Raw genomic sequence first — 25,738 nt, 5'->3', positions numbered from 1 at the left:
CAATAACTGAAGAAAGCATATTGTTTTATTGGGACGGAGGTTAAACAAAGCCTTAATGTCCTGGATAGAATGTAATACATGAGTAATGGTAGCAGGTTTAATTAACCAGAGATGTCTAAAGAGGGAATAAATGTGACCAGATTTGACAGACTGCCATCGTGCAAATTCCAGCTTTTCACCAGAGGAGAAAAACTTTTTTTTTTCTTTTTTTCAAAATGAGTTAATAGCACAGGCAGACTCTTCACATACTAGAGCATGTCTGAAATAAGTATCAGAGCTGAAATCGACATGTAAATATGAAATAAATGCTTAAACATGTAGCTAGGTGTAATGTTAAAGACCACAGAAGTGAACCTTTCAAGCCTGTTTTCTCAACTCGCTGTTTTCTGCAAGACATTACTCTATAAGCCATATCTCCAAAACTGGTGGGTCAAACTGAACAACCAATGTCAATTTGAAGCTATGATTCCCTGCTTTCATATGACATGAAAAAACGAAAATTCAAAAAAATCCAATGGCAGTCCCTCAGTCAAATGGTCACAAATGAAGCAATGCCCTGAGTGCATGAGAGAGAAAAAGACTGCAGTAATCACTTAAATTTACCCCTAAGAAGCAGTGGATGCATGAAGAACGAGCATGCACCTTAAAACGTATAAATTATGCATTGCACAATGACTATCCAACTGATAGTGAAAGAGAAGTATGCCTGCCCCCCCCCCCCCCCCCCAAAAAATAATAATACAAAAACACACTCCATTTCCCACCAGAGTAAAGCAGCAACGAAACTCAGGATATGAATAAAACAATGTATCCACATGATACAGTGATTGGTCTAAGCTGAGACGCACAGAAACAAACAAACATTGGCATTAGTTGTGTGATACTGATGATCTACAACTACCTTTTAAGGAAATACAAGTCCTGTACATCTTTACACAAACCCAACACAAAAAGATGACCCCCCCCCCCCACCCCACCCCAGACACTAAGCCCAAGCGAAGCAGACACCCCATAACGCGTCTATCGTAGAAGTCCTCAAGAGACCCACAGTGTGAAGTAAGTAAGACATCGTATTTTCCCCATCAGTGTCTTTTAAGAAAATGCTTTCTTTACCAATGAAAAATAACGACTCATGCATTACACTGGAATATCACTATTGCTGTTATACTATATATAATATATATATTAATATAGTACATATACAAGACGGGTTGGAAACGGTTGATACAAAATGTGCATGACTAGGAATAAAAAAAACGTTCTCCTTTTAAAATAGAAACGTTTCTCCTGAAAAGGTACATCTCCGTTTCATTTTTTTTCTTTTTGGTTCATGAAAAAAAAAAGTGAGAAACAAAATTGTGTACTCGTAGGTATGTACAATATGAACAATGTGCAAAATCCGATTTCATGCAAACATTTGCATAATTATGCAGCTTAGGTGCTTAGATATGGGTTAGTGCATGACTTGTGTGGTGTGTGTACGGGGAGGGGAGGGGGGGGGGGGGGGAGGAGGAGGAGATTGAAGTCTCATAACACACCTATCTTATGCAGAAAGTTATTACACACAACACGCTCAATCCCACATAACACACTTAGCATTCGTAATCGTATCATGGAGACATTCAGATGGGAAGCATTATGGTGAGCACCAGCAGAAGTTTACATTTAGACTGAAACGTGAATGGATGTAGTGCCGTGACGAGGTGAGACTTTGATTCAAAGTTACCGACACCCTCGGTCACAACAAGACACCAAACTAAACGATATATTAAACACACACTTAAGGTTCACCACCTCTTCAAAGACCATGGTGGAGAACAATACTGTAATTTACCTCATTGGAAATTAGGTAAGATATTTAACAGGTCTAGTCATATGCAGTATTATGTAGCTGAACAAAAATGTTTGATAAAAAATAAATCTACCTACTGTATTAAAGGTATATTCAGTGATTTCACTTAATTCAAATATCACTTAATTCAAATATCACTTATTTTTCTTATTTTTTGGATAATCCTCCCTACTATAAAGTGTGCTGACCATATAAGGAGTTCCTCCCTGTCCCCAGTGAGCCCCTGGGGTAAAAAAAAACCCTAGTTTCGGTTTGGGCTTTGGGTGGCAAAGCCTTCGTCCAATCAGGATGAGAGGGGCCTTCCTCCAATCATGATCAAGTGGGGCGGGCCTTGGTGCACGTGATGTTGGTCTGTTGTACTTCCCCCACTGTAGAGCGTGTGCATGTGCACATCTTGTTAGCGGGGCTGACCGGGTTTTTTTCCAACTCACCCAAATCACTGAATGCTCCTTTAAGTAGATACGTAGACTTAAGCACACACTACAATGTTCAGGATCTGCCATTTTTTAACATCACTGCTTTGGACATGAACGTCCTTCCCTTACATAGAGGGCCACCATCATGAACGTCCTTCCCTTACATAGAGGACCATCAAATGCAATACAAAAATAATAATGTAACGGTAAACTAAAGCAAACACTGGTACGCTCATTGACGAATGCATTTGTAAAGCAACATTAATCCTAGAAAGAAATAACATGATGTGAAGCAAAAGGTCTCTTTCCAGTTCCAAATATGCCAATTTGACACCCTATCTAAAGTATTAATTCTGACACTTAACAAGTGCAATGTATAGAGAGGTCCATGTGCAAATTAATTAACACACTGTATATCTGAAGTTACATCCACATTTAACTAAATGTGATGACCGGTGACATCTGTGGGTGATACTGATGAGGTTCATTGTCTTATATACTGTGACAGATTATGTTGGAGAGCGCTAGCAATAACGACCTAAGAAATCTGCAAAATAACCCATAAAGCATCTTCTTAAACTGTTAAAATTGTATTTTGTTTTCCATTAACAAAGACATACTAGTCGAAAGGCAACCTTAAAGCAAAAGGAAAATAATAAATAGGAGGGCTTGGCTTAATGGCTTTTAAATCAAAACCATTTCACAATTTTCTGCAAATGTTCTGCAACAATTAAGTAGTGAATGACAGGACAGAGGGCATTATTCTGTACAGCCTCTTTAAGTCAGACAGACAGACGAACACACAAGGGTTTAAGATAAAAAGTTTCAAAAGGAAACAATCTCCTGTAACTGAAAAGGTGTGAATTCCACACTAAGGCATTGACGCACACAGACACTGGAACCAGAAATAAATACATACACACACACACACACACACACACAAATCTCTTTTCTCCATTAAAATATGTAAATACAGGGGCTACAGTTTCCTTTTGGCTAGTGAGAAGTAAGAGGACAGGAGAGGGATGAGAGAGAGAATAAAAAAGTGTGGGCGGCTATACCTCAACTCAAATGTCCAGAGACCCTCCTCTTCTTCACCTTCAACCACCCTCCTGCTCTCCCCCACGGCCCCCTGCTCGCTCTGACCTGCCCATGGGCTTCTTCTCTCTACGGGGGAGCCAGGGGACCACCCTCCTGCTCTCCCCCACGGCCCCCTGCTTGCTCTGACCTGCCCATGGGCCTCTTCTCTCTACGGGGGAGCCAGGGGACCGTACGGTGAGGCTTGATGAAACCTGCGCTCCATGTGGTTTAATAACAGTCTTGGAGGGATGACCAGCTTTAGTGGTGATGGATTTTTGACCCTGTGCCACCAATACCTCAAAAGCCCCGAGGGCACAGTTTGGTCCTGTCTTGTCCCGTCCCGTCCCGTCCCGCCAGCCTGGCCAAAGCAGCTGGAGGGGGAGGGGGGGTGGTGGTGGGGGGGGGTCTACGGCGAGGAGGACGAGGAGGCAGTCGCGTGGAACTTGACGAAGGCGATGGCGGCCAACTCCTTGCAGAACTCCTCCAGCACGATGACCCCTTCCAACAACGTCATGTGGTCGATACTGGAAGCAGGGATGGACAGGCGTGAGGTCACAACTTAACCCATATAGGACTGAGGCCCATTCTTGCTATATAATGTACAGTAGATCATACATGGGCAACTGTCGGCCCGTGGACCACTTAACCCATTCAGGATGGGAACCCCTTTTGGGGTTCTTGTTGCTATCTACAGCAGCGGTAGGCAACTTTGACGACGCATGCATATTACTGCCGTAGCAAAAAATAGTTGTCTACAAGCTCAAAACGCGTCGCAGTGCGACACGTTTTGAGCTTGTAGACAACTATTTTTTTTGCTATTTGAATTGAAATCCTGAATGATTTTGCAATTTTTTTAAATTTGAATCCTGATAAGTAACAAATGCATTTAGTGATCGTTATGTTAACTTTATGAACTAAATACAAATACATTGGACATAAAAAGACTAACATTTTAATACTAGTAGCTGAAATCAATAATATATCAATGTTTGGATATTAACCTGCCGCATTAATGCACAAAGTTTGGACTAGATGGGTGGTCCTCAAAGTGGGGTACAGGGACCCTCACAGTTCATTGGTCCTCAAAGTGGGGTACAGGGACCCTCACAGTCCATTGGTCCTCAAAGTGGGGTACAGGGACCCTCAAAGTGGGGTACAGGGACCCTCACAGTTCATTGACAGGTGTACTGCCTGCCACTGTTAGTGTACATTATTGCCACCTAGTGGTGGTTTTGTATTTAGGTTTAGTTTTGCACTTTTCTTTTTGCTAGCTTGCTGTAGCTTGCTGTAGTCAGCATGTGTTTAGTGTTTGCAAGACAGCAGAGGAGAGAACATGCTTGAACCTGTTCTTTTGACAAGCCTTGGAAACTAAATGACGGTAAGCACATTTTCTGTTGGTTTTCTTAAAGTTTTGTTTTCTTGTAGTCTATCTGAATACTATTGAAAGTTTGGTTGAAGCTGAAGCTAATTATAAGCTATTCAACCTCACGGCCATGTCATGTAAGTGCATTACACTACGTTTGGTGACCGCAGTGTTTTCTCATGTCTATTGCAGTATGTTGTATGTATTTATGCTTTGACAATATTAACCCATTTTGACCTGAGATCAGATTCTAAAAATGTCTTCTACATCCTGACAGTTTTCTGAAAAAGCTATATTTCTATGTCAGTGGTTCTTCAATTTTACAAAAATAGCAGATCTACAAGCTCGTAGCTTGTAGATCTGCTATTTTTCAATAGCTAAAGCATAACATAATGCTAACACCAAAAGGGGTTCCCACCCAAAATGGGTTAATACACAATGCATATTTTTCTGTATTGAAGTTTTACAACTTCTCCTCCAGTGGCAATAACCATCATAAACTGTAAACAGTTTTTCCTCATTGGGAAGCCAAGTCAGCCAGTCAATTCAACTAATAGAATAGAATAGCAGGGTTCCAAATGGAGACTGTACAAATGGACCCTTATGGGTCCATTTGTACAGTCTCAGAATTATAGGGGTACTTGAAATGAAAAGGATTAAGAACCACTGGTCTAGTTTAACCCATTTTGGACTGAGGTCGATTAAAAAAAAAGAATTCTGAAAAACCCATGTTTCTATGTCAGTGGTGCTCAACCTTTTTCATGTCAAGGACCCCCAGAATTATCTCTATTGGGCCACGGACCCCCATCTCAAAATATGTAGTTCCAGGGACCCCACAGAAGCCAATATTTTAGTTAAAAATGTTCCCTCTGAAATGTATATTCAAAGATTTGCGCCACATTTTCACGACTTTTCAAAAATAGCAGACCTACAAGCTCGTAGCGTGCCACTCGGTGGCGCGCTATGAGCTTGTAGATCTGCTATTTTTCAATAGCTAAATTATAATAATCTTTAAAACACCAAAAAGGGTTCCCGCCCAAAATGGATTAACCACTTTAATCCCGGCATCCCTAGAGGCAGAATGTTTCAGAAGTACTCACTTGATACCCTCTGGCTCGAGTCCCAATAACCTCTTCCTGACTAGCAGGAGTTTGGGTGTGAAGTCTGGGATACGCTGAATTCTCAACATAAGATCACCCACCACCTTTTATAGACAAATGATAAGTAATAATAATTATAAATAAACAGCAAATGCACTCATTCAAGTCCATGCACACAAAGAGCTCCCTGTGGGCACCAAATATTATCTAGACATTCAACATTGCAGAGCGTCGTTATATCAAGTAACCTCGCCTCACCAGGCTTTCCACCACCTCGGAGGAAAGCCTGGTCTCTGTTTCATTTCGGTATATGATCCGCTCGGGAGCGGATGATATCGTGACGTCATGTTGTAGTATTGTTTTGTAGTCGACAGGCAGGAACAACTAACACAAACTTCCTTTTCCCTCAAACCGGAAGAATAACAATAAAAGCTCTGGTAGCCTGCAGCTTTTATTGAGAAAAATCGGTTTGAGGGAAAAGGAAGTTCGGGTTTGTTGTAACTGCCTGTCGACTACAAAACAATACTACAACATATCATCCGCTCCCCCCCGGATCATATACCGAAATGAAATGGTGCCCAGGCTATATATCAAGGCGTCCACCCAGCTGTGACTTACCCTGACGATGACAGAGAAGAGAGACCTACAGCCAGGGGCCAGGTTGATATACCGACTTACCCTGACGATGACAGAGAACAGAGACCTACAGCCAGGGGCCAGGTTGATATACCGACTTACCCTGACAATGACAGAGAAGAGAGACCTACAGCCAGGGGCCAGGTTGATATACTGACTTACCCTGACAATGACAGAGAACAGAGACCTACAGCCAGGGGCCAGGTTGATATACTGACTTACCCTGACAATGACAGAGAAGAGAGACCTACAGCCAGGGGCCAGGTTGATGTAGGGGTCCAGCAGGTACTCGTGCATGTGGGGGTGAGGTAACAGAGACAGCTTGGACAGCACCGAGGTCACCTGGAGGTTTACATCGTAGGGCTGCAAGAAAACAAAATCAAAGTGAGTTCATAGCGGCGGTGGTTCAGGGGTAGAGTGCCTGGATGGTAACCGCAAGGTTGCCAGTTCAAACCCGGGCTCCCCCAGAGTTAGTGTCGAAGTGTCCTTGAGCAAGACACTGAAACCCTAATTGCTCCCGATGTGCTGGTTGGTGCCTTGCATGGTTTCCGCTGCCATCGGTGTATGAATGTGTGTGAATGGGTGAATGTAATGCACAATCTATGTAAAGCGCCTTGGATAAAGGCGCTATATAAATGCACCATTTACCATTTACCATTTATAGCCATGCTGCCCTTTCATCTGAAAAAATAATAGGCAACAAAATCTTATGCACACCTGATGTGCTCTGAGACGGGTCGGCAGGCCTCAATACAGTATTCAGAAAACATGCACAAGTGCATAAAGACCCACACAGCATCTGCACATCTCATAATAATAATAATAAAACACCTTATTGTGATGCGTGTGCAAATTAGAACATCAGCTAGATAATTATCATTTATCAAGCACCGTGTGGTCCTAATTGCACGTCATGGTAGGTGGTTAGAGGCGCTTCACAATAGTGTGAATGTTACTGTGAAATATAAATTATCAAGGTGTCGTTTAGGAAGAGAACTCACACCGATTTGAAGGGTGCGTTAGTTAAGCCATTTTGGGAACCCTTTTTTGGTGTTATCATTATGTTATGCTTTAGCTATTGAAAAATAGCAGATCTACAAGCTCGTAGCGCGCCACCGAGTGGCGCGCTACGAGCTTGTAGGTCTGCTATTTTTGAAAAATCGAAGAACCACTGACATAGAAACATAGCTTTTTCAGAAAACTGTCAGGATGTAGAAGACATTTATAGAATCTGATCTCAGGTCAAAATGGGTTAATTGAGGGGGGCGTGCACTATTGAACGTGGCTCATGACTGAAACCCTAAAAGAAGCCGAAGCACTTTGTGAAATAATAAACAAAGGCAGCTCCGTTCTGTTCAATCCAATCCCTCCTGAAACTAGGTGGCTGTCCACGTGACGTGTGCAACAACAGACGCCGTCTAAAGGTGTCGTGGTGGTATAACCAAGGGGCCAGTGAGGCACTCCAACGTTGAAGCACTGGGCCCTAGTGGTAAGAGGAGGGACTACAGGCGGACCCGTGGATTCATGACCGGGAAACCCTGTGCAGATGGGCTTTAACATTGAGCGCTCTGTTGCACTTCCGCATTGGACCACCAAAATTTGGTGGTCCAATGCGGAAGTAGACGTTTTGAGACGGTCCTTCCGGGTGCTTCAAAACGCCACTGAGCAACTTCCACTGACATGAATAGCGGAGGGGGCGGAGCTTCGCGCCAGATCAGTCTCTATCCTTTTATATACTCTATGGGTATAACAAACTCACCTGATCCAGGATGCGTCCCATTCTGTCAAAAAGGACCTTGAGGAAGTGGCCCTCAAAGAAGGGGATGTCCAAGTTACACTTTTCAAGAGGCTTCGGACTCCCTCGCCAGTCCCATCGTATACATACCCCACAGTAGTCCTTGAACTGAGGAGGAGATATAAGACGGTCTGCATTCGTTATGTTATATACACATACGTGGATGATTTATCTCTGTGTTGGCGCTTCAATCACACAGGAACCTTTTGCTAAACAAGAACACACCACTATCATATTAACGAAAATGGAGGATGGGACGTACTGGGACGGTGGGATGACGGGGCGATTTGGGGTCAAGGATGAACATTGCGTTAAAGGACCACTTCACCACTTTTCAACATCTCTTCATATAATTGGTCCTCACTAATGTTCATGATAAAACACCACCAGTTTTTCCTTACTCAGTCTGTGTCTCATAGGAGGGCTTTGGGCAGTTCGTACACCCGTCCACCAGTGACATCATCATTAGGCAGATTTATTTTTAAACAAGATTTGTTTTAAAATATATTTAGATTTTTATTATCGTGAGAACGAGGGCTTCAACTTTTGCATTGCAACTTTTCAGGAAAATAAAGCCTGCCGTTTCTATTAGCTTGGATTCACCATTGATGATGTCACTGGTGGACGGGTTTCTGAACTGCCCACAGCCTTCCTATGAGACACAGACTGAGTAGGAAAAAATGGTATTTTATCATGAACATTAGTTAGAACCAATTATAGGAAGAGAAGTTGAAAAGTGGTGAAGTGGTCCTTTAACGAACTAAAAGGCAGAAGTACATGTGTGAAAAGGGATGGAGAAAGGGGCTTTGGCGAGCTTAAAAATATTGGGACCGGAAACAGAAATTTAATTTTTGTTGTCATTTCCCATAACTTAAACATTATTAACCCATTTTGGGCGGGAACCCCTTTTGGTGTTAGCATTATGTTATGCTTTAGCTATTGAAAAATAGCAGATCTACAAGCTCATAGCGCGCGCTACGAGCTTGTAGGTCTGCTATTTTAGAAAAATCGAAGAACAACTGACATAGAAACATAGCTTTTTCAGAAAACTGTCAGGATGTAGAAGACATTTTGTAGAATCGTCCTCAGGTCTAAATGCATTTGGAGAGGTTTTACTCTACGGACTACTACTATTAGACTGACCTGTCTGTGGGCATCTCGTAGGTAGGTGTCATAGCCTGTGCCTTCCACGTGATACGATGACTTGGCCTCGTCGGGCACCAAACACAGGAAACTGTAGGAAGCGTATAAACATTATAGAACTAAAAAGCAAAACGGGAACAATTGGATATTTCACATTAGGAAGTCACATCATGCCAGGAACAGTCTTCTTGCACACCTGTTGACAATCTTGTGGACCTCCGTCTTGCCGTCAGGCTTCAAGTGGTCAGGACTCTGCTGTGGAGAGGAGCTCAGCCAATCAGAACCGGACAGTCTGTTGTCTGGAGAAGGGTCATCACCAAACAGCGGGTCCTCCTCCAGATCTCTGTCAAGAACCACATTCATTAATAATCCATTGAGACGCCAGACCAGATTCTACAAAATGTCCTCTAAATCCTGACAGTTTTCTGAAAAAATGATTCTATATCAGAGCTTCTCCGGCTGTGCTTCACTTTTTTCCTACGCGCACGCAGCCCCTCCATCCAGAAGGGTGGCGTGTGTTGTTGCCCAGACCTACAACCCGCCCTGCCCCCCACCCAAGTGCATTCTGTGCCTGCACGATACAATGACAATTGTAATGTGATGTGATGTATGCCCCCCCACCCCCCCCTCCCTCTCTGTCAACACCCCAAAGCAAAGCAAAGTTCTTTGTTTACCCAGGGAAGTGGACTAAGCTCGAGATGCTTGTTTACAGCCACGCCCTGCTCATAGAACATTTCATGGTAGGGGTTCAATGCCTTGCTCAAGGGCACTTCAGCGGTGGTAATTTTAACGTGCCGGTCCGGGGATTCGAACTGGCGACCTTCCGGTATCAAGACCGCTCCGCAAACCGTTCGGCCACCGCTGCTCCACCCTGCCGCCCTCCCCCGCATCCTCCCATTTCTTTCTTTTTTTCTGCAAGGACGAAACTAGTGGCGGCGCACTCAGTTACAGCGGCTCAGTGCACTCTCTGTACACCCTTCATGTCATTGTCTAAGTATTTGTATACTCTGTACAGTGACAATACATTGAATCTAATCTAATCTAAAACCATTTCATGTCAAGGACCCCAAACAAAAACAAAAATCTGTATTTGGCCGCCAACCCCATCTCAAAATACTTTGTTCCAGGGACCCCACAGGAGCAAAGATATGAGTTGAAAACGTTTGCTGTGAAAGAATATAATTATATTGAAAGATTTGTGCCACATTTTCACGATTTTTCAAAAATAGCAGATCACACAGGTCTAAACTGTGTTTTCAGTGTTGACCACTAGAGGTACTCTTGGCTAACCTATGATCCACCGTTCAAAGGGAAGCTAGGTCCATGAAAGCCACGTGGTCACACAAATCCTGTGACAGAGAATTCACTAGATGTGATCGGGACATCCCTAGTATCGATTAGTATATGCATATTAGACCGGATATTATACTATTGTGATATGTGTTCTTACTATTCTATAAAACTAGGGATGTTAACATCCCTATGTTTGTGATCCCATTACTAAACATAGACATTCATTTATTTGCATTTGTTACTAACATTTTCAATAGGTATATCTAAGTCAATTATAATTCATCAAAACGTCAACTACTTTATATGTAGTCATTTCTTTTAAAGCTATCCCCTCAGGATCGAGTGCACTGGATAATTAATTTATGGCCACCTGGCGGTGTCTGGAAAACACTTCCATAACCCCCCCCCCCCGCTGACTTATTGTTTTACTGAACACCACACAGACTGACAGGAGGGTAGCGCTGTTGGCATGATGGTAGGAGCCCGAGGCGGGAGAGATAACACAGCGGGTTGATGCATTCACTTTAATTACACTAGAGAGATGTTGTGTGTGTGTATTAGGCTCATCCAGAGACAAGGAGGTTGCAGACAGACAGATGGGGGGGGGGGTGTCCTTACACAGCATCGTGAGGCTGTGTAAGGGCTGTGTAAGCTGTATTGTTGTATTGTGCTTTCTGCTTTGGCAATGTAAACGTATGTTTTCTAATGCCAATAAAGCCAATTGAATTGAATTGAATTGTAAGGAGAGGTTGCAGACCATACAGACAGACAGACAGACAGGCAGACGGGGGAGGGGGGTGTCCTTACACAGCATCGTGAGGCTGGCCGTTCTCCAGAGGCTCTTTCTCCTCCTGAGGCTTGTTCTCCAGGTAGTTCCTGTCCTCCACGCTGCGCAGCACCAGACTGTGGAGGATGTGCTGGCTGGGCTTCTGGATCAGATGCTCGAACAGACGCAGCGTCATGATGCTGATCTGGTAAGAACAAATACAATAAAAAAACATAAAAACCAGGTACAGTGGGTTGGAAGTCTACGATGACACATTTAGTGAGTAACGTTTCGTTGCCGAGTGCCAACATTCCTTAGTTTCTCCCATTGCAATCTCCTGAATTCATAGTGATACAAATCCAATGGGTGTTTTTCAGTTGATGTGTGGGATGTGTCGTACCTGGCAACCTGGTCATCTTTTCTACCTGCTATCCACATCAGTGAACACTATCTGCTGGCAACCTGGTCATCTTTTCTACCTGCTATCCACATCAGTGAACACTATCTGCTGGCAACCTGGTCATCTTTTCTACCTGCTATCCACATCAGTGAACACTATCTGCTGGCAACCTGGTCATCATTTCTACCTGCTATCCACATCAGTGAACACTATCTGCTGGCAACCTGGTCATCTTTTCTACCTGCTATCCACATCAGTGAACACTATCTGCTGGCAACCTGGTCATCTTTTCTACCTGCTATCCACATCAGTGAACACTATCTGCTGGCAACCTGGTCATCTTTTCTACCTGCTATCCACATCAGGGAACACTATCTGCTGGCAACCTGGTCATCTTTTCTACCTGCTATCCACATCAGTGAACACTATCTGCTGGCAACCTGGTCATCTTTTCTACCTGCTATCCACATCAGTGAACACTATCTGCTGGCAACCTGGTCATCTTTTCTACCTGCTATCCACATCAGGGAACACTATCTGCTGGCAACCTGGTCATCTTTTCTACCTGCTATCCACATCAGGGAACACTATCTGCTGGCAACCTGGTCATCTTTTCTACCTGCTATCCACATCAGTGAACACTATCTGCTGGCAACCTGGTCATCTTTTCTACCTGCTATCCACATCAGTGAACACTATCTGCTGGCAACCTGGTCATCTTTTCTACCTGCTATCCACATCAGTGAACACTATCTGCTGGCAACCTGGTCATCTTTTCTACCTGCTATCCACATCAGTGAACACTATCTGCTGGCAACCTGGTCATCTTTTCTACCTGCTATCCACATCAGTGAACACTATCTGCTGGCAACCTGGTCATCTTTTCTACCTGCTATCCACATCAGGGAACACTATCTGCTGGCAACCTGGTCATCTTTTCTACCTGCTATCCACATCAGGGAACACTATCTGCTGGCAACCTGGTCATCTTTTCTACCTGCTATCCACATCAGTGAACACTATCTGCTGGCAACCTGGTCATCTTTTCTACCTGCTATCCACATCAGGGAACACTATCTGCTGGCAACCTGGTCATCTTTTCTACCTGCTATCCACATCAGGGAACACAATCTGCTGGCAACCTGGTCATCTTTTCTACCTGCTATCCACATCAGTGAACACTATCTGCTGGCAACCTGGTCATCTTTTCTACCTGCTATCCACATCAGTGAACACTATCTGCTGGCAACCTGGTCATCTTTTCTACCTGCTATCCACATCAGTGAACACTATCTGCTGGCAACCTGGTCATCTTTTCTACCTGCTATCCACATCAGTGAACACTATCTGCTGGCAACCTGGTCATCTTTTCTACCTGCTATCCACATCAGTGAACACTATCTGCTGGCAACCTGGTCATCTTTTCTACCTGCTATCCACATCAGTGAACACTATCTGCTGGCAACCTGGTCATCTTTTCTACCTGCTATCCACATCAGGGAACACTATCTGCTGGCAACCTGGTCATCTTTTCTACCTGCTATCCACATCAGTGAACACTATCTGCTGCCTTTGTTTGAATACAAAACTGACTTTGTCACTCAAACAGTAACAGCCCAGATCAGTCATTATTCTGTGTTTGCCTTAATACCCATTTTAAGAGCCATATAATTATGTTGGGACTGTATTTGTTTTAGTATTCACATATCACATTAAATGTAGTTGTTGGACAACACACTGATGGTGACTGAGATAATAAATCCACTATTATAAAGTACAGGAAATGAGCACACATCTAAACAATTGATTACATCAGCAGCTAGTGGCATCTAAGTATAGCACTTTGGCACTGCAATTTAGGTCAAAAACTGCTTATTTTTATCCCATTTGGCAAGTTATTGTATTCACAACCCAGGAGGCTGATTATCCTTAAATGGACAAATCCATCCCCTCCCACCCATAATACATGAAACGCATACAGCATAGGATCCTTGAAGTCGTTCCATAAAACCTGGCAACCGTTTTTGGACCACATTGGCACCCTTAGGAGTCATAATAAGTCAAATGTAATTGTAATGTGTTGTTAACCAACTGGCCAGCCTACACTATCTCACATCTAGTTTAGGGTCAATGACACAATGGTCTGAATCATTGTGGTGTTGAATCATTGAATCATTGAATCATCCTTCCTCTTCTTCTTTTTCAACGTCTTCCTGGCAATGATGGCTCCTTAACACAACACAAATACGTACACTCAGTATGGACATACTTTATCATGTTTGCACATGATATGTTTGGCTATGTAAAAAGATTACCTTTGTCTCTCATTATTAATAGTCAGATATCTATTAATCTGTGTTGTAGGGTTATATGGGAGGGGGGGGTGTAGAGGGTAGAACATGTGCAGACACCCTAGAAGAACTCCTTTTATTGCGACCACAGGTCGCATTTACTATGAAATTGTACGTTTTTGTCCGTCAGTCAGTGGATCACTCAAAATCCCCATACATGGGAAAGCCCCCATATATGGTGACCAGGTCTACTGACATGACATCACGTGACATCAGGGATGGAGATCCCTGATGTCATAGTTAATGTGACCTGCTGTCGCAATTAAGCCCATATATGGAGGGATCTCCATATTGTCAAAAATATTGACCAGCAACTCTACATCTGACCTATATGGATATATGTCAGAACCTGTCCTTCCTCCATCCTTCCTCTTTGATGTCTCCTTTTTGACTGATACCTGTCCATTTAAACTCTAAATGGGCCTGCCCCAAAGTAATTAGTAATTAGTGCCTGGCAGCCGGTGAAAACTAGTTCTCAACAGGCCTGAAAATTAAGGCCCGGCCCTAGCTGGGCCCTCATCAAACCCCATATATGGAGCTGACCTGTTCAGACATTCCATGTGTTGATCTGACCTCATCAAACCCTGTACACTCAAGACACGCTCCATATACTGTATGGCCAGTACAGAATTCATTCCATATGTTGATCTGACCCCCCATTCCAAAGCGCCAGCGCTCGCCCAGCAGTCTGCTGTCACCCAGGCGGGTGCATGCACGAAGGGCGAGGCCGCTTCTCGCCCTCAGGCTCTTACTGGTTATACAGCCCGAGTCTGTGCCATGTGTTGGCACCGTTTATAGATGAAGCTAGTTTGCTAGTCAGGTGATGTGTTCATATAACATCTAGTTTGCTAGTCAGGTGATGTGTTCATATAACATCTAGTTTGCTAGTCAGGTGATGTGTTCATATAACATCTAGTTTGCTAGTCAGGTGATGTGTTCATATAACATCTAGTTTGCTAGTCAGGTGATGTGTTCATATAACATCTAGTTTGCTAGTCAGGTGATGTGTTCGTATAACATCTAGTTTGCTAGTCAGGTGATGTGTTCGTATAACATCTAGTTTGCTAGTCAGGTGATGTGTTCGTATAACATCTAGTTTGCTAGTCAGGTGATGTGTTCGTATAACATCTAGTTTGCTAGTCAGGTGATGTGTTCGTATAACATCTAGTTTGCTAGTCAGGTGATGTGTTCATATAACATCTAGTTTGCTAGTCAGGTGATGTGGTCGTATAACATCTAGTTTGCTAGTCAGGTGATGTGGTCGTATAACATCTAGTTTGCTAGTCAGGTGATGTGTTCGTATAACATCTAGTTTGCTAGTCAGGTGATGTGGACGTATAACATCTAGTTTGCTAGTCAGGTGATGTGTTCATATAACATCTAGTTTGCTAGTCAGGTGATGTGTTCATATAACATCTAGTTTGCTAGTCAGGTGATGTGGTCGTATAACATCTAGTTTGCTAGTCAGGTGATGTGGTCGTATAACATCTAGTTTGCTAGTCAGGTGATGTGTTCGTATAACATCTAGTTTGCTAGTCAGGTGATGTGGACGTATAACATCTAGTTTGCTAGTCAGGTGATGTGTTCGTATAACATCTAGTTTGCTAGTCAGGTGATGTGGACGTATAACATCTAGTTTGCTAGTCAGGTGATGTGTTCGTATAACATCTAGTTTGCTAGTCAGGTGATGTGGACGTATAACATCTAGTTTGCTAGTCAGGTGATGTGTTCATATAACATCTAGTTTGCTAGTCAGGTGATGTGGTCTTATAACATCTAGTTTGCTAGTCAGGTGATGTGGTCTTATAACATCTACCAGCGATGGGTAAATGAAGAGATGCAACAGGATATGACAACAAAGCCTATCAAAGCCGAGTTGTTCGGCCCATGCAGAAATCGTGCCGATTCCATTTGACGTTGTACCTCATCTGAAAGGTGGTCACAGTGCTCTATGAGTCGGTGTCTCAGAGGGTTGCCAGTGATGGTGGCCAGCGTCTCTGGTTCCGTGTCCTCCCCCAACAGGAAGTAGACCATCTCCTGGAGCAGCGCCTCCGAGGTGACCTGCCTGATGATCCTGTTCAGCAGCGCCGTCGAGGTCAGGATGCCCACTTCAGACCTACGGCCGGGACAGTAGAGGACACCTCGTTTAGGCTAAATCTAAACCTATGTTTCTATATCATGTCGTTCTCAAACATTTTCATGTCAAGGACCCCCAAAAATATATGTGATTGGCCACCGACCCCCATCTGAAAATATGTTGTTCCAGGCACCCCCCAGAAGCAAAGATTTGAGTTAAAAAGGTTCGCTGTGAAAGAATATATATTCAACGATTTGCGCCACATTTTAAGGATTTTTTTGCAGATCTACAAGCTAGAATAGAAGATCTACAAGCTCATAGCGTGGCACCGAGTGCCACGCTATGAGCTTGTAGATCTGCTATTTTTCAATAGCTAAAGTATAACAATGCTTAAAACACCAAAAGGGGTTCCCGTCCAGAATGGGATAATGCAGCGAAAGACGTTTATGTCCACGCATGCAGCTGAAACCTGAAAGGAGCGACACTCACGTCTGCATAAGCTGGGGCTCCATGACGGCCACAAAGAATCGATCCCTCACCGCCCTCGCCATCACCGCAGCCGCCGACTGGAGACAAACACAATTAGCTGTGGGTGAACTTTGACAAAAAAAACAACATACTTTTTTTCTTTTTTTAACCACAGCAGTGAGTGAGTGCAATGCATCAACGAAGCACGTGGCGGGATGAGTCAGCAGGAAGGAACGGAACGGCACTCAAACCTTCTGAGCCTCCTTGATGAGCTGGTCACAGTAATCAAGCCACGACAGGAAGGAGATGAGAGCCCTCTTTCCTGTGAAGACGGCAGCGTCCTCCTTCAGGTTGTACACATCCAGCCTGAAATAGAAAAGAGAACAGCAGGGCCAGAGGCTACGTTAGTACGTTTAGCTGGCTCTCATCTGGAGCATTTTACAATGATGGGCTGATTGGTTTTACCAAGAACACTCCAAAATAATATACAGCATATGCAGCATGCTGTTGAACCTGGAACGGAACCTGTCATTTTTAGACGGTCAGTGAAACCAACACTGTCTTACATAAACCAACTGAAGACCGATAGCACCTAAAAAACAACTTTTTTTGAATACCGGTATCCGAGTAAAGCCCTTTTAACCCATTTTGACCTGAGATCAGATTCTAAAAATGTCTGTTTGAAAATGACAGTTTTCTGAAAAAGCTATGTTTCTATGTCAGTCGTTCTTCGATTTTTCAAAAATAGCAGACCTACAAGCTCATAGCGCGCCACTCGGTGGCGCGCTATGAGCTTGTAGATCTGCTATTTTTCAATAGCTAAAGCATAACATAACGCTAACACCAAAAGGGGTTCCCGCCCAAAATGGGTTAAACCTGAAGATGCTAAAGTGTTCAAAAGTAGTTGATCTAGGGCTGTCTTACAACAACAACAACAACAACAACACCATGTAGTCCAGGAAGTAAGTGAGCCCAGTGTCCATGACATCATGGAGTCCATGGACACTTTGAAATACTAAAATATATTAAAAACACATATTACCCACATAAAAACCTCAGGAAAGTGTTTCTTGTCTCCCAAACATTAAAATAAGAGCTGGTGTCCCTTTAAGAATTAAGACACTTAACATTGAGAAATCATTAGGATTCCCCTGTTTAGTAATAGAGAAATCACACCTATGTGAAGTGAAGGGCGCTCTTATCAGCATACATCTAATTCTGGCCATTCACAATTTACATATTCACTTTTCTGTCCTCACTTTTTATCCTCAAGGCTAATTAATCACTTGTGGGAAGTTGTGGCGTCCTCAATTCACCCATCACTTCACACTTCACCCCTCACTTCGTGTGAAGTGAGGGGCACTCTTATCATCATATATCACATTCCGTGCTCAGCCAATCAAATCATCACAAATGTCATTCCGGCCAATCAACTTTTGGCATCTTCACTTTTCTGCCTTCACTTGCAATGCTCAGCCAATCAAGTCATCGCTATGGGGTGATCAGCCAATCATCAGCCAATGTTTGTGTTCACACAGACCCACAAAGCTGGGCATAGGAGGGGCTAACGCCCCCCTCGAAAAAGGTGAAGAGAAACTCACCCCCAGTTGACAGCCTCCACTGTCTCGATATCCAAGGGGTCCATGGACTTCGGCAGAGCCTTGTAGAAGGACGCCAGCCTGTCGGTGAGGAGCTCACACAGCTCTGTGTTTTCCATCAGACACTTGGCAGCCGCAGGCTCTGGTAAACTGACCAGCAGCATCAGGCCCTCGCACGCCTTCACCACTACCCTGCCATCCTGAGCGGTCAGAGGGAAGCCAAAAGGAGTGTGAATTTGTGAGCAATGAATACAGAAACACATACATCAGACAGCATAAAACACACTGAAGTGTGGGTGTGTGGACTGGCCCTAAATGGTAAATGGTTTGGAATATTTTCAGTATATTAGCATTCAAATCCCAATTCAGGATTCTGATTCTGATCAGGTGCAAGTTCTTCAGTCGATACAGCTTGAACAGGGCTAGAGATTCCGTTGTGGAGGACTGGGCCACTCGAGTCGACTTGCTTGAGTCCCTTTCGATCCGTTTTGTCAGAAGACGGAGAAACCCTCCTATCGGACGTGACAGCACAGTCCGGCAGTCATGGCGAACAGTGAACACCAGAACACAACCGTAGCCAATGTCCTGTTGGCGTTTAATCCAAGCTCATCTAGCTGACTTTTCCAAATGTGATGACACATCACATGTGTGATGATGGCTATGGTCATTTTTAGCCCAAGGAGTGTTTTTTTTCCGTGCAAAACAAATGCTTGCAATGAATTCAGAATCATGAAAACCCCCTAGTTTGACCCGGCACATGCTACTTAAAGCAGAATGACATTTGGCCAATTTTGCCTGCATATACAGTAGGTTAACGTTCAGCAGCTGACAAATTGAGAGGTGATAGTAGACACGTTTGTGAAGAAAGCTATCGGTAAGCAATAAGCATTTATTTTGCAGTTTGGTAACTCGCTTTAACTAAAAGTCGGCTGGTGATTCTATCCCCAAAAGTGTTTGTTGATCATACTGAATGTATAATAGTTTGCAAGAAGAGCTAGTAGTAATACAAAGTAGCTTTACAGTAAGTTTGCAAGGTTGACTTGGAGCAAATAGGATACATCTGTGATCTGTGCCTGGTGAGGAAGTAGCCTATCTTGCCATAACTGCATAGACTGATTTCCTTTCTTTCAGACATTGGGCTGTTTGTTTGTTTTTTGGACAGTGACAGGACACTAAGGGCTCCATCTTGCGCCACCCTTATCCCTTATCCCTATTTGCCATTTTGAAAATCATTTTAAAATAGTTCAACTAGCCGATCTACATCTACAGCTCAGCTATTTGAACTATTTTAAAAGAGACTTTTCTTGTTTGTTTATGAAAAGCGCTTTTTGAATTCTTTTGTTATACAAATCAGCTTAAGTCAAGTCATCATATAATTGTATTGATTATTCTGAACTGACAATCCCACCTCCCTAATATTGGTCCGGTTGCCTAGCAACCGGACGAATGTTAAAAGGTGGAAATGGATATTCAGTGGTGTGTTCATGAACACCCAACACATTCTAAAACATTGCATGCTGGTGCTGCTAGTGTTGTACTAACTGGGCTCTTGGTGAGGTTGAGCAGGGAGGTGACCAGATTGTAGTTGTTGCTGCTGTTGTTGTTGTTGCTGCTGCTGCTGCTGGTGGTGGTTGGACTGCAGCTGGCTCCAGCACGAGGCTGCTGTGGAGTTGTGACCAACCCCTCTGCCTGGGGCTGTCCGGTGTCTGGGGCAGACAGGTTCTCAGTCACGCCTGCTGCCCCTTCAGAACTCTTTGTCTCAGGCCTTTTGGCCCTTTGGTTCTGCAAGTAACAAGATCAGATAAAGTCAGGTAAAAGATAAAGAGGCACCAAGCATTCTATTTGTTAACCCATTTTGACCTGAGATCAGATTCTTAAAATCTCTTCTACATCCTGACACTTTTCTGAAAAAGCTATGTTTCTATGTCAGTCGTTCTTCGATTTTTCAAAAATAGCAGACCTACAAGCTTGTAGGTCTGCTATTTTTCAATAGCTAAATTATAACATAATGTTTAACACCAAAAGGGGTTCCCGCCCAAAATGGGTTAAAAGGGTGTTGTTGGACACCACCACGGTTCAACAGCATCTATTCTAATGGGTTAAAAGGGTGTTGTTGGACACCACCACGGTTCAACAGCATCTATTCTAATACTGCTACTGTTCCAGAAGTAAAAAGTAGAAGTAAAACCGAGCAGTGTTTTGTGCCTTTAGTTTATTCGAGTGAAGTCACTGGAGTAACATTATGCGACTATGAAAACTACACCACTGCCGCAACAGACAGAAAGGGGAATTGAATGTCAATATCAATTGCATCATGAATATTGTTATTTTCAAAGACCAATAACCTCTGCACCAATTAACCGAAATAAATATCCAAAGTGTCATAGTGCGTACTTACAAGGGACACAAACTTCTTTCTTCTAAAAAAAAAAATCGCACAAACTGATGAATGAATCATTTGAGTTTACGGATCCCCTTGTTCCCAGTAACCTACCTCGAGGAAGAAGTTGACGAGGTACGGGTCCTGCTTCAGTTTGGCACAGACTATGCAGAGGAACTGGATCTCCTCGTTCTCCGTAGGAGCGGTCAGCACCTCCCCACACAGACGGATCAGTTTCTGAGAAGGCAGAGAGAGAGAAACTACTTGCATAACCCGTCGCTTTGCAAAGTACTACCTGGCTGGAACATTCCAAAATAGAGAGAGACACCACCAGTATCCTGACTGCAACGGCTCTCTTACCTGTACAGGCCTGTGGACATTAATGTGGGGCAGGAGAGGCTGACGGATGCGTCCAAGTAGCTTTGTGTAGAAGGTCAGAACCTGCTGCTTCATCCCTGGAGGACACTGATAAAGAGGGGATAAAAATACAACATCCACCACCACCACCATTAGGGAGATATTTAAAAAAATGAATGCCAAGAGCAGCTCTAAAGAGGACAGAGTACTTATTGTTGCTAACAGTAAACATGTATGCCAGAAATGCCGCATCGTTGTATGTGGGTGCAGTTACACGAGGTGCTCAGTGTGCTCCCCCAAAACCACTAGCCACCAAGAGCAATACAACACAGCACTAAAAAGAGGAACACTAGAATCTCGAATAGCCATCTAGAGAACTTATCCAGTTATTATTGCACACCGTTTTCTAGGCCGTTTTTTTTTAAACGGTAGCCATCATCAGCAGGGCTGACTTACATCTGCCTTTCCCAGTGTGTAGAGTGTCTCCAGGATTTTGTGGTGCAGGAGGTACTCCATGCAGGGCCCCGTCTCCCCAGACTCCCTCTCCGATTCCTCCTGGGTTAGGATGTCCAGCATCTGCTCCAGGTGGGATGGGATGTTGGTGTCCGTCACAGGCGCTTTGTCATCTGAGAGAGAGAGAGAGTTATCAGAACCTGAACCACACTGAGTGGCCAATGGGCTATTATGCACCAGTTTATTGATGGCATCAACCACTTCAGCAAAGTTGTATGATTGAAATCTATGACATGCAAGACAGCAGACCCTGTCTCAAAAAAAGCCTGGTGCGACATTACACACAACCAAAATAGCAGTTCTGTTACACACATCCGGGTCATTTGGCCCTCCGTTTAATTTGTATTCTCACTACTCTGTGCTGTTGTGAAGTATAAAGTAGTTCTCACCTGAAGTCTCTATGTAATAATGTGTTATAGCCTTCCAGTGATAGACAAAGTCCTCCTGCAAGGGCAGCGACGGGGCAAGCTGAAAAAGAAAACAGCATCAAGATAATGTGCAACAGCGATATTTGTAGTAGTCACAGTGTAAGCGGATTAGACTGTGAAGTCTGATATTTATTCGAATTTCGACCAACAGGTCAATATCTCAGCCAGGTATTTGTTCAGTGTGTAACATTAGACAGAGGTGGTTTGCTGCAATTGCTGGGCACAACTTGGTGGGGCAGCGGTGGCCGAACGGTTTGCGGAGCGGTCTTGTTATCGGAAGGTCGTCAGTTCGTATCCCCGGACCGGCACGTTAAAATTACCACCGCTGAAGTGCCCTTGAGCAAGGCATTGAACCCCTACCATGAAATGTTCTATGAGCAGGGTCTGGCTGTAAACAAGTTCGTCGAGCTTAGTCCATTCACCCTGGGTAAACAAAGAACTTTACTTTGCTTTTTAACAGTCTCTTTAGATTTTGGGCTGTATACAAATGAATAGAATAGAAGAAATAGTAACCATTGGTTACCCTTGTTTGTTTGGGTTAGGGTTTGTTTGGGTTTGTTTTTAAGTCATGTGCCACAAATAACCTGGTAAGGGATTTTGGATGGGTCTCTAGCAAAAATTAATTAATAGATAACCTAAAGTCTGTGTACACAGTGCACTACTTCTCCAGCCAAATGTTCCCTACACTAGGCTATAGTATTGAGCAATAAGTGCAACTTTGGGTCGAGCACCGGTCCATAACTTGGGTCCTTGTCCCATCTTCAGCTCAGGTCAAGTGTTTTTATGGTGTCCCTTAATTAGCAGTGTTGAGCTCATCCTTTCAAAGAAACAGGTTCAATTGGGCAGGTTGCTACATACATGCTATGAGGCTAACAGCTAGATGGGTCCATTACGCAAAACCATTTTCAAGCAAACTTATCTAGGGAACTTCTATCGTTTATTTATGCTATATACCCAACTTTAACCCAAACCCTTGACACACACAAAACCCCTCAGGAAGAGGTTCCAGCTGGTGAGATTCGCATTGTTGTATAGTTACCTAGCTAACCGTAGCCAGCTGTTAGCTCAATTTGATAGCAAATATGTTTGGCACCAAAACAAGAAAGCAAGCGGTGTACAGTGGTACAGACTGGTACATGTTATTACAACACAGTAATAACATGTACCAACAACTCCAACGTCATAATAACCACAATATAGCGTTAAAAACAGACGGAAAATGACATGTTTACGTCGATTCGCTAAGGTTACCTAACCAGTGTTGTTCTTGTTAGCATGCTAACATCGACGTAATGTTTGGGCAAGGGGGGGCCTTTCTTTAATCGAGACACAAAGCCAAAACATCTTGGCCGAGGACAGGAGACACTTTGAGACGGACACACACACACAGTTGATGAGAAACTCACCGCTTCGACGGCGTGCTGGAGAATGGACGTGAATTTGGAGAACATTTTGTTCTTCGACTGGACCAGTTTCTCCCGAGAAGATCTAGAGAATTCCTCTATCTTCTTCTTCCTATTGCTGCCGCCCCGATCCAGATTGGAGCCAGTCTCATGCACTGACCCTTGAAACGTAAAATAATAAAAAGCCAGCAGCACACACAGGTCAAGTCGTAAAAGCGTTAACAGCTTGTACTGTAAAAGACTCCACAGACGGACAGACACTACAGACAGACAGGCCTTCTGGCACGACTACTGTAAACAACACGACGTCTACTGCTAGTCTAACGTTACGTTATGGACACCGTGGCACTTCCACGGCCAAACACTGAAACACGCCGCCTGTTTGCCCACCAGGGGGCGCACAAATACAAACCAGAGACATGAAAGTGGGGGCCTATTAATTAAAGCAATAATCAATGCGTTGAATAATAATCACCTGGCTGGCTGTTAAATAGGCATTTATCGAAACACGTTTTAAAAGGGTAAGAAATAGCCTGTAAATTGCCGATATACGTGACAACACGTTAAGGTCTTATTCTAATTAAGACATTAAGGGAGCAGGTCCTGTAGGCTATAAATAATTAAAAGCAAAATAAGTTCTTAACTTTGGTTTGAAGTTAGGCTTGTCTACGGACTTTAATTTCCACATTTAAGTGTTTTGTCTGTTTATTGGGAGAAGGCTTAATGCGTCCAATAATTAAGCTAGTGGATTCCAATTCACCTCCTCCACCATAAATCATGAATTGATTGATTACGGTCTTTACGCGTATAGGGGAATTAAATAAGTGACAGTAGCCTAAAGAGACCAGCTCAGGTCATTTAACTTATTTTGGCCTACATTGTTAAAATAATGACGGTAAAGATTAAATCAAACTGTAGTAGGCTCCCTCGTGTAGCTTTTTGATTGATTGAAATATGTATAGTTTGCAGAATTACAGTACATTTCAAGCACAAACTCAATACAAAGACTGTTAACTGTGAGTGGACGACCCAATTAAGCATTACACTTGTTTACAAGAGGGTCCACCATGTTCAATTCATCAAAACATTTAGAGACGTACAGATAGACACTACTATATCAAAGAACAGAACAGGAATTCATCATAAAGGAGCTCATAATATGTATTGTGAATCCGGAGGCAGCAGCTAGGCAGCAAACTTTATGATTCAACCAGCCATCATTTTCACCACAGCGCAGCCAGCCAGTCACCACAGGAAAAAAGAAAGTAGGCTGGCCGAATCAATTCTCTCCATCAAACATTTTTCAAAACCCTTTATCGGCAAGGAGGGATATCCATAACCCGGCATTTTTAGAATGGTTCAATTCGTAACTTTATAGCCCTGCGGGCCTATTATGTTAAATATTAATAAGCACCCACCCCGGTCCCTGTCTTAAACTATAGTGGGGAAAATAGCGTGGATGCTGTGTGTTCCAGGACACGCCCTGTCGCCGCTATAATAAAGTGCTCTCTCCATCGTGCAGTAGCCTATAGTCTGCTCTACCAAATGCCGGCTGGCTTCTAACTCCCTATCATCTCATCAATGATGGCAACGACACCAAAGAACAGATAATATCACTCAGCGCCGGGTGATCTTCGCCTTCAAAGCGGCACCGTCCGTCCGGGGGATCTCGGTCCAAATCTCGGTACAAAAAAGAAAGGACGGCTTTACCTACCGGGCATGTCTGCTAGAGGTGAGTTAGCCTATATATCTTTTGCCGCAGAAGCCTTCATCTCGAATAAACGGGAATAGCAGAGGGGAAAACACTCTTTCTTTGCGGGTTCTTGGGTGAAAATGGAGTGGGCAGCCTATATTTGCGTCGTCTTTTGGGACCAGCGTGGCTGTTGTAATGGCACTATAACTAGGTTACGGTCCATAGCTGAAACTATGCCTCCTCTTTGGTCTTACTGCAGGCAGCTCTGCTGTTACACTACAGCCCACCACAACTTCATATTGTCTCAATAAACAGTTTGCACTCTGGAAAACCTGTAACCTGAAACAGACAGCTTTATCATTTTGTCATGTCTACAGTCTATGTGACCTCTTTAATGTAGCCTATAACTATAGCGTTTATTTTTGTTTTGAGGAGAGACATGTGAACAACATGGATATCATATTGCATACTTGCTGTCACTTAAAAAACTGTTTTTGAGGGCCTTTTTTTTTTTTTAATATCATTCAAACTTGGATTCCTATTGCCTATGGTAGCCATAATGATTGGCTTTAGCTTCACCTTTGTGGTTAAGTAGAAATGCACTCTCTCGAGATGCCAACTTGCAT

The 25,738-nt window shown here is 43.5% G+C and overlaps 2 protein-coding genes and 1 long non-coding RNA gene across 4 annotated transcripts in view; 2 read left to right on the top strand and 1 right to left on the bottom strand.

Moving 5' to 3' along the window:
- Positions 1-2: 2 nt before the first annotated feature.
- On the top strand, positions 3-713 carry LOC306931003. The gene is made up of 2 exons (XR_013790951.1): positions 3-132; positions 550-713. It is a non-coding gene; the product is annotated as an uncharacterized lncRNA (long non-coding RNA).
- On the bottom strand, positions 561-23,595 carry fhip2a (FHF complex subunit HOOK interacting protein 2). 2 transcript variants are annotated; one of them, XR_013790947.1, is made up of 18 exons: positions 23,423-23,595; positions 21,978-22,056; positions 21,532-21,701; positions 21,079-21,183; positions 20,833-20,955; positions 19,881-20,120; positions 18,342-18,538; positions 16,992-17,106; positions 16,762-16,838; positions 16,119-16,311; positions 11,486-11,649; positions 9,582-9,728; positions 9,386-9,476; positions 8,207-8,350; positions 6,670-6,810; positions 5,812-5,915; positions 2,293-3,872; positions 561-1,921 (listed from the first exon to the last, which is right to left on the bottom strand). XR_013790947.1 is itself a non-coding variant. In XM_079512153.1 (17 exons), exons 1-17 carry the CDS (start codon positions 23,465-23,467, stop codon positions 3,755-3,757), a joined length of 2,253 nt encoding a protein of 750 aa, XP_079368279.1. In that variant the 5' UTR covers positions 23,468-23,595; the 3' UTR covers positions 801-3,754. The 2 variants fall into 2 exon arrangements, 1 of the variants encoding a protein (XP_079368279.1); XM_079512153.1 differs by having other exon boundaries at positions 801-3,872.
- Positions 4,619-25,738, top strand: part of LOC306931000 (actin-binding LIM protein 1-like) — a 149,140-nt gene continuing 128,020 nt past the window's right edge. Inside the window, exon 1 of the mRNA XM_079512156.1 lies at positions 4,619-4,726. The gene's annotated coding sequence lies outside the window, so the exon portion shown is untranslated. The remainder of the gene's footprint in view (positions 4,727-25,738) is intronic.

This window comes from Electrona antarctica (genome assembly GCF_951216825.1).
Source record: "Electrona antarctica genome assembly, chromosome: 10".
Taxonomy (NCBI): Eukaryota; Metazoa; Chordata; class Actinopteri; order Myctophiformes; family Myctophidae; genus Electrona; species Electrona antarctica.
Note: the sequence above shows the minus strand (reverse complement) of the source record. Positions and strands in the feature narration are given on the sequence as shown.